This window comes from Pseudopipra pipra, chromosome 3, assembly GCF_036250125.1.
Source record: "Pseudopipra pipra isolate bDixPip1 chromosome 3, bDixPip1.hap1, whole genome shotgun sequence".
Taxonomy (NCBI): Eukaryota; Metazoa; Chordata; class Aves; order Passeriformes; family Pipridae; genus Pseudopipra; species Pseudopipra pipra.
Window position 1 is genome coordinate 62,061,983 of NC_087551.1, and position 13,715 is coordinate 62,075,697.

Sequence of the window (13,715 nt, forward strand, 5' to 3'; positions counted from 1 at the left end):
TGGCTATAATTTTTGTTTCTTTTCCTGATTTGATAGGAGCAGTACATCTTTATTCATGATGCCATTCTAGAAGCTTGTCTGTGTGGAGAAACTGCCATTCCTGTCTGTGAATTCAAAGCTGCTTATTTTGATATGATTAGAATTGACTCTCAGACAAACTCTTCACATCTCAAAGATGAGTTTCAGGTATTCACAGTTCCTACTAACTCTTGATGCAACAACAATTTTTTTGCGTCTAGATACATTTAATTTATTTCAATGAAAAGGCTTTTCAAATAACTTTAATAGCATTTGGTCTCTAGCTTTTGTACACAAAATAAAGCACCCACATTTATGTGTTTTGCAAAGTTGTTTTAAATATGGAATATCCTTTCTTTAATAAAATAGCTTAGAAATATCTGTCTGGAATAATGCGCAGTGAGTAGGAACCAACAGAGAGTTTTGGCTTGCATTTGCACAGCTAAGGAATAGCTCTTTAGGGCTCCAAAGGATCTTGATTTTTTATTCCTTTCGGAAAGGATGCTGTCATGTGGAATGTGTTCAGTGGTATGTGGAGTGCCTTTCATACCCGCAACTTAACCTCCCTTGAAAAGCACCAGCATGTCCAACAAATGGACAGGAGCTCATATTTGCTAATGTCTTCTCGCTAGCACCTCACGTTTTCTCATATTGCAATATTTTACATTAAAACTTGCGGAATCTTGAGTCCATTTTGTGTTGATTCAGCGCACTAAAGCAAGCATCCTCTTTCCCTTAGACCCTGAATTCTGTGACCCCTCGCCTGCAAGCGGAGGACTGCAGCATAGCCTGCTTGCCAAGGAACCATGACAAGAACCGCTTCATGGATATGCTGCCACCTGACAGATGTCTGCCTTTCTTAATTACTATTGATGGGGACAGCAGCAACTACATCAATGCAGCTCTTATGGACGTAAGATACTATCTTCTTTGTCTGCACAGTTTGCCATGAAAAGCTCTGTAATATAAGAGAGAGCACTTACTGGTTTAAGAAAGGGTAATTCTTTGTTACTGCAGTGCCCAGTAAAACAGTCCTAATGAAGAAGTTTGGGGGGGAATGGGTAAGAAGCTCCACTAGCTTGTGTTGTTTGTTCAGAAGGTTTGTTATCTTTAGCCTTTTGCATCTTTGTGAGACCCACTGGAAATCTCACCTTTTTAACAGCATTATATAAAGCTCGAGTCTCTAGATGTCCAAATCTCAAATCTCAGCAGGATCTCAAAAATCTGCTGTTTGTCAGATAACCTGTCTGAGCATGAGGTTACTATCACTATTTCATAAAAAAAAGCTTTCTATATTGAGGCTAGAGTGACAGAGGAAGAAAAAAATTGTTTCTTTGGCATGTTTGGGTATAGACTTGGGGGTTTTGTTGTTCATATTTTGAGTTGCAACTCTTTAAAGTTTAACTTTGAGTGACAGAAGTACTTGTCAGGGGAAAAGGTGAATTAATAGGAAAAATGGAGTTGAACCTGCTTATACAGGTCTAATCGATAAATCTGTTCATCACACATGCTGCCATATACCTGCTTGTGCCTCAAATTGGCATTTCCAACAATAGGCCCCTAAAGCTACCTTTACAGTAAATACTTAAACAAGTGGCCTGATTTCCAGGGACACCTCACCTTCCTCAAAAATAAAGTGGTGTCAGAAACTGCCATGTCAAGGAGAGATGCTGGAATAAAATAGCAAATAGCAGCAGAAATCATTAGCACTGAATGATGTAGCCATCTTTGAGTTCTGCCTGAGATAGTGCAGGAAACATTTGAACTGATAGCAAAATGCTGTCCCTAATCTCAGAATTAGCTATTGTGCCAAAAAGATTATAGGAGTAGCATGTGTAAGACCAATGTATTAGGGAGTCACTGGGCGACTGAGCCAATGGGTGAATAAAAGCAGTGAGCAGAATTTTGGTAGCAATCAAAACTGTTTAGAATTGCAGTTAAAATTACATTAAAATTGGATATTACTGGATAAAATTGATGGACTATGGACCAACCAACACAGCTGCACAGAGGAGTGTAGTCTGGGGTGAAAGGAAGACAACACAGGCTGTGGGTGGCAAGAGCACTCTGAGTGTGCAACAGTATGTGGCAGCAGGGACAAGAACCAAGCAATGTATTAATGGATCAGAAATCAGAGACAAGTAAGGAAAGGCAGAAATTTTTAAGACTGATTTATTCACGGGGGGGGAATTACTCCTGGACAAGGAAAGAGAACTTTCAATAGCAAAATAGAAACAGAAACTTTCCCCTTATCTTTCTCTTATCTCAAGAAAGACTAGCAATTATGGGGAAGAGGGATAGGAAAACATCAGCTAGGACATGTTCTATTTCTTAAAAATACAGGGGAAGAATCAAAATTGGTTGTTCCTGTGTTCTCCCTGGGCAGATCTAGGAAGGAAGACACAAGCTGCTACTACCCCAGCATGATTCCTGCATTAGAAAAGGATAGGAAAAATTTAGATTAAAAAAACTGGCAGCCTCCTTACTCTCTTGTCAAACAAGCACTGATCATAAAGACAAGTTACAGTACAATAATAACAAGTTATTGGAGGGTATGTCAGTATATTGCACATGAAGATCCCTTATATCAATCTTCAAACAAGTAAGCTTCCATACTGGAAGTGGTTTATCTATGGTACTAGGTCTTTCTCTTAAGTTAATTTACTTAATTCAGTAAAAAAAGAGCCAGACTGCTTTTGGTACCAGCATTGGTGCTAAACATGGGGCTCTCTGTGTTGCATACAGTAGTCCCAGCAACTTCTTTTTCAAACTGGTGACTTAAAATCCCATCCACCTCCAAGAACATTCACCACCTTATTCCATTTCTCAGATCAACCTCTTGGTGCTTCCTTACTACCTCATATCTGTATTCCTTCACTGCAGAACTTTTCCATGCATGGTTGCGAATTGCCTGCAAAAGACTTCAGATCTCTCCTCTTCTGCTTGATGCTTGTAATAAATGTACATCATCAAATGAGCCCGTCAACTGTTAGTTGTGTCTCAGTTAATCTGTGCAAAGCTGGAAATCCCTACTTGCAGTTGTGTATAACACAGCATACAGAAAATGGAACCTGTGGTCATGACAGGAAATAGTACTTTGCTGTTTAACTTACGCTTTCTGCTGGAAATGGGCCCCAGTAATCCTGAAAGTGGTTCTGTGGGTGACCCTGTGGGTGTGCACTGTGAAACAGAGTTTGGGATTGAGCTTAGTCCCTGGTTCAGTCATGGAGTTCACCTATAGCCTGCTGTGGATAGGGTGACTTTCTGAGACCTCTGCACCCCTCCCTGTAACATGGGGTGAAGGTTTCCTGCTTGGTCTCCTGGACACAGTGCCTGGAGCAGAGTTGCCTGAGCCTCAGTTCAGCAGAGCCCTGAAGAGCACCATCAGTGCTCAGAGCATATCGAACTGAGAAAACAGGGCTTGGTCTGTAACCGAGCAGAAGGCAGACCTGAGCAGAGACAACCTCTTTGTTCTTACTGGAAATGATAATGTATTTTTAACTGTAACATCTTTGGTGAAATCTGGTGCAGTTGATGTTACAACTTTGTTCTATTTTTATGGGTTTTTTCTCTTGTGTTTCGGTAGAAGTTAAGTACTTCCCCTACAGGTACTAATAAAATTATTTGCCTTTACAGAGCTACAGGCAGCCAGCAGCTTTTATTGTCACACAACATCCTTTACCAAACACTGTGAAAGATTTCTGGAGATTAGTGTATGACTATGGCTGTACTTCTCTTGTGATGTTAAATGAAGTCGACTTAGCACAGGTTAGTTTGGAGCTTGAATTTTCCATGTACCGTTGCGTGCTTTAATCACTCTGCATTCACTACATGATGAAAATGTAGAGGAGTGCAGTGATTTTACAGTTATTCTCTGCTTTTCAGAAACTAATCAACACTAGTTGTTCACTGAAGGTCTGCAGTGGAATAAGGCAATGCTCAAGGTGTAACTTACAACATTTAATTATGTCCCTTTTGTTCTGGTGCAGGGCTGCCCACAATACTGGCCCGAGGAAGGGATACTGCGGTACGGTCCCATCCAAGTGGAATGCATGTCGTGTTCAATGGACTGCGATGTCATAAACCGAATTTTCAGGATATGCAACCTAACAAGAGTAAGCATTATCATAACAATATGTGACAGAAAAATATGTTATTTTTAATGCTCTCTAGGCTGTTCTACTTTTTAATTTTGAATAATAGTAGAATACTAATGTTCTTAAGACATTAACCAGAAAAGAGTCAGACAAGCATCACTGTCTAATACTAATTTCTAGTACTTTTCTTTAGCTATGCACTAAACAGAGAGAGATTTAGGGAGAATGAGTGTTTTTCTGTGACATTTTCCCTCATGAGTAGATGTATGAGAAGTATTCTGTAGTCTGCTTGTTTGGTGTACAGTAAAAGAAATATCCCTGTAATGAACATGTAGTGACAAGTATTTAGTTCATAGGTTTGATAAGATGTTTTCCGTGGTAAATCAGGAACAGGAAAGCTGAGGCTGGTTATACAGCCAGGACCTTCTCAGCCTAAGATGTGAGAACCACAACATAAAAGGAAGATTGTGGCACCATGTAAAGCAGGGCGTGAAAAAAGTCTGAAAGCTCCTCTGCCTCTGAAGGGTTCTTCACCACTGTGCCTCGACCTACATTTATCATCTTTTTCTCAAGCTCAGTAGCAGTGCCAGTCTTGCATTCTTGTCAGCTCTTTCATACCTTGCACCATCTTGTCTTTTTGCTATCCCACAGTGTTTCACACTATTGCAGCATCTTCTCAGACCCTGTTTGCCACACAGCATTTCCTCCTTTGTCTCACCTCTATGCATCACTTGTTTATGTTGCCTGCCATTAAAGAGTTACAGATGCTTGTGCCACCATTCTATGTACAATTAACCAGCAATCCCTATTTTACTTACCAAGACTGCTTTGTATTTTTCATCCAATACTGACTTTATCACTGACTGCTACTTGGAGTATATGTTTAACTTTCATTAATGTTGAAGGATAGCTTTGTGTATACACAAAGATTTTTCTTTTTATTTGATTTTTATTTTCATTTTTCAGAGAGCAGAGGTCAGTTTTCATGTGGCCAGTGCTTTACTCAAACTTTTATTTTGCTTATATTCAAAACTATGAAAAGCATTTTCAGCTTTTCATGCCTCGTTTGGAAACTACAGGAGGGTGTGGGTGTGGGCACACTGGCAAATATTACATCCTAGCACTTTTTTGTTGTATTTTGAGACTTCCTCTTTTTTTTCTATTTTTTTTGGTTCATTTCTTATTTTTGTTTTTTCCATTTCTTCTTTTTTTATGATGTTTTGATTTTCTACTCCTCTACTCACTCTCTCCTGTGGCTTTTTTGCCTATATGTCTTGTTTTTACATATCTCTCTGCTCTGTTCTTCCTTTTCTAAAATCCACAGTCCTACTCCTTTTCATCATCTTCAGCTGCAAGAAAGTGAATAGACTATTTATTCTTCCTGTTATTGAGGCCTTTCTTGTGACAGTCTAATTGTATTCAAAGCTCTCCCTCTATCGCATCTAGCATATGGAAAGCTCAGAGACTGGCAGCAAGGCTGTCATGAGTATCATCTGGCAAAAAGGGAAGACTTCAAGGACAGTAGTTGTATTTGTGCACCAATATTACTTGTTGTTTATTTGTAATGGAATCAGTTCATACTTAGGAGTCAGAGATCTGTCTTCATATCTGCGGATCTAAGAACTTAACAGTGATTTTTTTATTGATTATTGATGTTAAACCAGCTTGGCACTTAGAATCTAGGGAATTTGTCCATTTACAAGTCAGAATAGGTTACATTAGTGATTGATAAACTGTGATGATGTCTTCAATGTAGTTCTCTTTTTTTTCCCTTTTTTGACATCTTCCTTGAGCTCAAGTGGTGCAATTTAATGGAGAGCCTACCATGAAATGTATATACTTGTTGGGATCTGTTCATAATATAAACACTTAGGTTTCATGTTAGTTTTATATTTTTGTTTTCTAAACTAAGATGTAAAGGTGTCTTTTTGACCTAAAGCTCTTTGGTTTTCCCTCAGCCACAGGAGGGCTATCTGATGGTGCAGCAATTCCAGTATTTGGGATGGGCTTCTCACAGAGATGTACCAGCTTCCAAGAGATCCTTCTTGAAGTTAATTCTGCAGGTCGAAAAATGGCAAGAGGAATGTGAAGAAGGGGAGGGCCGGACCATCATCCATTGCCTGTGAGTAACTTGGAGAAAGTCAATTGCTGTTCTTCAAATAAATGGTTATAAATTACTTCTTGTTTTAAATTTAAGCAGTATTCTTATGGATACCTTCTTTTTCACATGCCCTTGTTACTTTTATTAAAAGAAAGTAAGTACCACTGCTTTTGGTCAACTTTTGGATTTGTCTGTATCAGGTCAGGGTACCATGGGAACATGATACTACTGTGATACTGTGTATTTGCCTTCTTCTGTACATAATAGCATGTTTTTCAGGTACAAAACCTTTACAGATAAACAACTTCTGCCTGGTTTCAGAAGGAAGTCTTTTTTTGCTGAGTGCCAAACAGTTATTTTTTTGTGCCACTCTTGCATATAGTGTGCTGCATTTTTTCCAGAAGGAATGCCTACAATATTTTGAGGTGTTTAAACTGAAAACTGTGGATATATGAAACCAGAGTAAAGTTCTATTACAGTACGTGATCCTACAACTATTGTCAGTAAATGCTGGCTGCTTATCTGGACCTGATGCTTAAATGGGAGCTGGTTTGAGAGTTTTGAAAAGATGGCATCTTTTTCTCCCTAAACAGAGAATAATTGATCTCTTTCCTACCTTATTTAAATACAAAGTTTTAAATATAGAAATTGAATTACACATTTTTACTTAAAAGGCTTCTGTTTAAATGTTCAGAATGAACTAGTGACCCCTTTCTGCCTATCCCACCTCAAACTTCATAAGAGGAAATACCTACCCTAATTTCTTTGAAAATAATATTAAAATAGTTCAGAAGTGTGCCTAAAGGTCAACAAGATATTGAATTACTTATTCTATCTGGCTAGATAATCCTCATATCACAGGATAATTTAAGTGAGTATCTTTCCAAAACTAAGTGGAAAAATTATTTGCCATTGAACTTGGGGTTTTTTTTTTTATTTCTAATGCTCTACTTGCCATGGAACTTGTGTTTTGGGGTTCTTTTCTAATGCATATGTAATTTAGACTTATAGTATAGCTGGGCAGCACAGTTGACTGTAAGGACAGAATTCAAAAGTGGTAATTGAAAGAAAGGTCAGAAAAACCAAATTTCTTAGACCAAACTCACTGGTGCTGCAATGAGATTGCTAAATTCTAATCTCCCTCTGGGACTCATGAATCACTCGTGCTTACAGCATTAAAGAATAGAAATGCATTTTGGGTGTCCTCTTAGGTTGTAGTGATATGTAACCATCTGTTTTCCTTGTGTACAGAAATGGCGGTGGCCGGAGCGGGATGTTCTGTGCCATTGGCATTGTGGTTGAGATGGTAAAAAGGCAGAATGTGGTGGACGTTTTCCATGCTGTGAAGACTTTGCGGAACAGCAAGCCCAACATGGTAGAAACTCCGGTAAGTACCAGCCCATCAGGGTTACTGCAAACAGCAAGGGAACCAGAGGCTCTCTTGTTGTGTGAGCTGCTCTCTCAGTCCTGTGCCCACAAAACAGTGCAAACCTATGATGGGCCACAGGAAGAAAGGAACAGATACTGAGTGTACACACAAGTCACATCACAAGAGGAGTGACTAAGCATTTTACAGTACTTTTCTTGTACTGGTAGCATGATTTTCACAGAAAATAGTCTGAGTTAACAGAATGCACTTTAATCTCCCAAAATAACCCTGTCTGTTTGAAAGGAAGTTGCAGCAGGCTGTGCTCAGACAAGCCATATTGAAATTTTACAGAGTAAGACATTTCTCCTTGATACGAATAGGCTGTAAAGTATAGATTCGTAGCTGGATATGTGAATATTTTTCTCCTTAGTAACAACTGCTGCTTTGAAAGTTTTATTGAATAACAATTAATCTTTTTTACTCAGATTTGTAGTAGTCAAAATGATACCTCAGAACTTTAAAATCAAAGCCTTGGATCTAGTATGTTGCAAATGAATATATAGAATCTAGAATCATTTAAATTGGAAAAGACCCTTAAGATCATTGAGACCAACAGTTAAATAATAAACAATATAAACAGTAAACTAATTGTCACATGAAAAGTGGCAGAAAAGAAGAATTTTCTGTCCAACCTGTGTTAATTTATTTTTTGTCTATCAGTGTCCCCCGAGGAGATCAAAGCCTTTTAATGTCCAAAAGAGTCTGTTAGCGTCTCACCTAATGAGACCCTTCACTTAACAGATTTGTTGAGATGGATAGGACATTTGATACCTTTTTATATCAGGACTACCCTTAATAGCAGTAGGAAAACCCCTCAGCAGGTTTCTGCTGTGAGTTATTTCACCGTCAACAAAACTGTCAGCATGTAAAAACGGACGCATTCTAACAGTTCATGAAATGCCACATTTATTAATACAAATTTTGTGACAATTTATGGGGTTCATTTTGTCTGGAATAGGGTCTAACTGCAAAAACACACGTAAACTATGTAATAGTAATGATAAAGCCAAGCATAGGCACACACGCTAAAGCAAAAGCAACTTAGAAAGATGTAAAACAACCTACAAAGAATAAGTAAAGCAAAAACTTAAGCACATGCCCTAAAGCAAAAGTGACTTACAAATAAGTGAGACAACAAAGAATAAGTATAGCAAAAAACTTAAATACACACTATAAAGCAAAAGCAACTTACAATGAAGTAATACCTAAAAATTTTAAATTACTATGAAGCAAAAGTGAAATTAGTATATATTATAAAGCGATCGCTCAGCCCAAGGTGTCCTGAGAAGGTGGAGGTAGAAAAGGTAACCCGTCGGTTACCCCCGCAGAGTTGATGGAACTTCTCCCCGATTTTTGCTTATGTCAAATCTCTTTTTATGCCTTTTTTCTTTAGGCAGATTGAGTGGATATAGTCAATAAACTAATTTTGGGGTGATAGACAGATGAAATAGGCCCAAGGGTCCACTTCCTCAGTTCCTGGCAGCCAGGATGTTCGAGAAAAAAGGCCGTGCTATCTCCATATCACTCCTTTCTTCATTTTAATCCTTTTATTAGTTTCTGGGTATGTCTCCCTAGGTGCTAGGGTTTTCTAGGAAACCATCAGGAGGTTTTATCTCCTTTTGTGTAGCCTTTCTATCACCTTGCACTAATATAAACAATATGAGTCTGAATTAGCGAGACTAAATATCTGTATGTACATTGCCAGAACTCAAAATAATCTTCGCTCTTCTGGATAATCTTTATGCATACAGTATGAGTGCATATGCATAGGAATTTTTGCTTCAGTCAGAAAAGCTGGGAAGTCCTTAAAAAAATTCTCCCACATGGACATTTTTCCTTTTTGTAGGTGAATGTGAAAGCAGGTTGAAAAATAGTGTTTGGGAATTCCTGCCATTTGACTCTCGCACTGCCAGCGGCCAGTGTCTTCAGCCAGATGGCTGCCTACAGCATAAAAATCAGGGATGCCAATTGAAATTTAAAACATTTTGCAGTTTATGCATACTGGAAATTGCTTCTGACCTTGTGAACTTGCATATTGAGCAAAATTTCTATAGCTGCCTCTCCCCATATTGCCCTTTTTTGCAAGTGTCAGTGCTCACTTAGTATCAAGTAGCTTTTGTGGCATGATTTTCTTAATTATTGTGCATCAGTTCCATCCCTTGCCATCACATGAATTAACATGGTAACAAATAGAACGTCCTGTAACAGCAGTGACACTGGGCTAGGTATTGCTGGTTTTGCCACAAATACTTTGCATTCTCCTGCACCACAGACATCTGAGACACAACACATTAAATTGCTGCCTGGATTTTAGTTGACTGCTGTGAAGAAAACAGGTCAGATCACATGGAAAATTATTTGTGTCACAGTAAAGGGAGACCAAGGTAGATTGTGTGTGTTTCTGATAAACGCTCTGCAAAACAATATTTCATTTCAAAATAGACCTGAATTCCACTGTAGCTTTAACTGAAGTTACAAAATTTTATAGTTATGTATTTCTGTTGTGTGAGGTTTTATTCAGAACTGCAGAACAGCAGCAGATGTTGAGTCGTTAGTTAGAAAACAAACCAGGAAAACCAATATATAACACTGTCATGTGCCCTACATTCAGCAACATGATCAGATAACAACAATGAGCAGCACAACAAAGCCTTTAAGATATCCCCACAACTTCCTGCTAATGGATCACGCTGTCTTCCTTTGCAAACAAAAATAAATCACAAAAGCAGATTTATTTTGTTAAGTCACAAGGGCAATAGAGATCACATTAATTTTCTTGTTTTTTTCTTCTTCTTCACCTCTCCTCTCTCCTTCCTCCTCGCTTTCTCCCAGTATCAGCTCTCAACAGCAGCCTTGTTGAGGGAAAATACTAACCACAATGAAGTTTTAGCTTTACCTTCTCTTTTAAATGTGCATCTGATCTCTTGGATGTTACATCAACACGACTGTACAAAGGGGCTGTGGACCCTGAGCAGCCTTGTATCATGGCTCAGTATTCCCCGTCCATTCACTGGCTACCCAAGCAGCAGGCATTAGTTACTGCTTAGTATCAGCTAACTCAGGTATAAGTGATCAAGTGTAAGAGTCGAGGTGCTTTCACTGCAAGAATGCTCTGACTGAGAGGAGAGCTTTTCATGTTTGATAAACCAGTTTAGAAGCTGAAAAAATCAGAGAAGCACATAATTGCATTCCATGGTCAGGGATTTTTTCCACTTCATTGATTAGGGTGAGTTTTTAAATCAGAGCTGGTAATGTACTTTACTTGTGTAATAGGGGAAAAAAAATAGAAAATCCAAGCATGTCTGGCTTACTAGTTAGCAAACAGTGTTCTTGGTTGTAGATGTTGCTGCTAAGATTTTAGAATCTTTATTTAACTTCAGTTTTTGTTTCTGTTTCTCCTTAAAGGAGCAATATCGCTTCTGCTACGATGTGGCGCTGGAGTACCTGGAATCCTCTTAGTCGGAAGGGATATGGCAAAGTTCACCAAATACATGAATCTCAATAAGCTGTTTTGACAACAGTTCTTGATCCTGTGAAGAAAGATTTTAGGGAAAGAGGGGGGTGGGAGGGATTTTAAATTTTAAATGCAAAGTATTTTTCTTATGAAGTTGTGTATCTTAATAAAAGAACTCAATCTGTTTCTATGCTTGTATACAGTATCAACATTTAGTGCCACATAAATACTATTTAATGAAAACCAGAGTCAGAAGAGATTTGCGCAAATTAGGACTTTTTAGTGTGTGTATATGCAGCCGTCTCTCAAAACAGTTAGAGCGACCATCTGTTGCATGTATCAATATTTCCTATATGGTTTTTTTTTTCCTTTTGATACATTGTTAAAGTACAATAACAGTGCAAATTGATAGTAAGGTTCATTCTTTATACGTTTCAAGTGTTGCATATATATATTATATATAGTAAAAAAAACTGGCTTATTTTGTTTTAATGTGCAATGATGGCTGGATCACATAAAGATCTTTATAAAGAAACTTAAACATAAGCCAAAGACTCAAGTGTAAATATGTCTATATGGAGAAAGCACATGTATTTATTGTTTACTTGCATTCCTTTTATGATGGCTGAAAAAAGAAGAATCATTTTTCTTGAAGAAAGCTTTTTTTGCTGAAATCAAGTGTAAACAATTTTTGTAGTTTATTTTTTGTATGTTTTAGTGTAAGTAGAAAACATACTTTTTATGCATAGACCAAGAAACATAGGTATAGTGGTTTTGTTGTGTACATGCTTGTGATTCAAATTCATGTAAACAACTTGATTATAGAAGGTCTTTAAGTACAGGACCAAAATCTAAACATTTTCCTGAAAATGTATAGTTTTTCACAGTTGCATTAGTTAAGTACTGATCAAAAAACTATGTAAGGAAGTACACACTTCAAAATGGCCTTGCCTATGACTTGCACAGTATTGGAAGAAATTTTTAAGCTTCATTAAAATTGTACAGGAACCAACTGTTTAAAAAAAATATTGAAGCACAGGTCAACAGGAGAACTGTGAGACAAATAGATGGGTCTGCATATGCCCTTAAGGGTAAAAAAGTATTTGTTTAGCAAATTGTAAAATTAAGCAATGTTTAATTTGATGTTTACAAACATGTAAGCTTTGCTTCCAAGAAAGCAAAATTTGAATAAACCAATGAGAGATTCTGATTATAGTTGTGGTGTACAAAATATTACTTTGCTTTCACTTAGCTTGCATCCATTTCTTCACGAAGTTTCTTACATATTACTGGCTAAAATCATTCCAGTCTCTTGTTGATCATTTTTAGACCTGACAGTAAAATTCTATGGTGCTTTTAAATATTCTGTAAAGTAAGAGTGAATTAAATTTTTATTTAAAGATTATTTTATTTTTTTCCTACTTTAAAACCCTCTGACTTACTGTTCTTGTTAAGGAGTCATTCTTGTCCGGAAGATCAATATATTTGGATAAGGAAAATCTCAAAAGGAAATTGTATTATTTTTTACACCCTTGCTTTAGGGAGTATGCCATGTCATCTGTATGTCCTAAGTTTCTTCTTTTACTTGAGATACATGGTATTACCCATCCAACACTATAAATGGCAGAGAAATGTTTAGAGAAATACTAGTTCTCAGATTTTTTCAGTGCCTCCATCCGTATTGCATAGCTCCACCTCTTCCGGATCTAAAAAATTCCTTTTTTGTGGCATCCACTGTTAATTCCTACCTGTGAACAGCAAGGTAAGTAAATGAGGTTTGAAAACATTCACTGGATTTGGCTTCTTAATACTCAAATTGCCCTATTTTTTCTTCTGCCACACTGGAAAGTGGATTATAAGGTGCATGCAACAGAATTGCAACATTTCCAGCTTTCCCTGTGAGGTAACAGCATTCGGCTAACTTTAACAGTCAAAGTGCTGGGTCTATCACTCAAAACTAGCTGTCTGGTCACCACATTTTGTGGAAATAACACGCCATCTTCACAGACTGATGCATCCTGCCTGTTTAGTGTCTGTCTGGCACTAAATGGTTTGGACTCTGGAAGAATCTTCCTCTGTTGTCTGTAAAGGATGTTGAGAAGATTAGTCTAGAAGTCTAGATTAATTTTTTGACAGATGAGATGTGTAGCTTTTAGGGTAGTGGAAAGCAAAAGCCACATTCTGTACTGCCCAGAATGATATTTATGTTTTGCTTTTTTGGTTCCTGACCAAAAATGTAGATTACCATTAGGCTGACTGAATACTTATTTTCGTGGAGAGCTGCTGTGTATGGGACAGTGGGGTCCATTCACATCAGAATTTCATAATCCTTATTAAGATTTTTGTGTCCAACTTCCCCTGTACATTAAGCATGACTGGTGCAAATGCCAAAATGAATTCTGGCATTGCAGCAAAGGAGTCTTCCTTAGGAGAATCCCCCTTAACTGGAAGGTATTATAGTTGCTAGTGGTTATTCTGCAAAGGGGAACTCTGCCTATGTTGTTTGAGTACTCTGAGAGTCACATAATTTCTGTAACTGTAACTGACTGTGGTGACCTAAAGAGCTTTTTCAATAGCTCATGATTGAAAAATCTGTGGGAAGTTCTTCCTAGCAAG

At 37.7% G+C, this 13,715-nt stretch overlaps 1 protein-coding gene across 21 annotated transcripts in view; it reads left to right on the forward strand.

The window, feature by feature from the left end:
- The window catches only part of PTPRK (protein tyrosine phosphatase receptor type K), a 397,365-nt gene extending 385,051 nt beyond the window's left edge, over positions 1–12,314 (forward strand). For all 21 annotated transcript variants that reach the window (XM_064649552.1, XM_064649534.1, XM_064649536.1 and 18 more), the window contains 7 exons: positions 37–186; positions 758–931; positions 3,655–3,786; positions 4,008–4,133; positions 6,074–6,237; positions 7,468–7,603; positions 11,051–12,314. In XM_064649552.1, the coding sequence (XP_064505622.1) occupies positions 37–186; positions 758–931; positions 3,655–3,786; positions 4,008–4,133; positions 6,074–6,237; positions 7,468–7,603; positions 11,051–11,104 (936 nt within the window). In that variant the 3' untranslated portion in view covers positions 11,105–12,314. The remainder of the gene's footprint in view (positions 1–36; positions 187–757; positions 932–3,654; positions 3,787–4,007; positions 4,134–6,073; positions 6,238–7,467; positions 7,604–11,050) is intronic.
- The last annotated feature ends 1,401 nt before the right edge of the window (positions 12,315–13,715 follow it).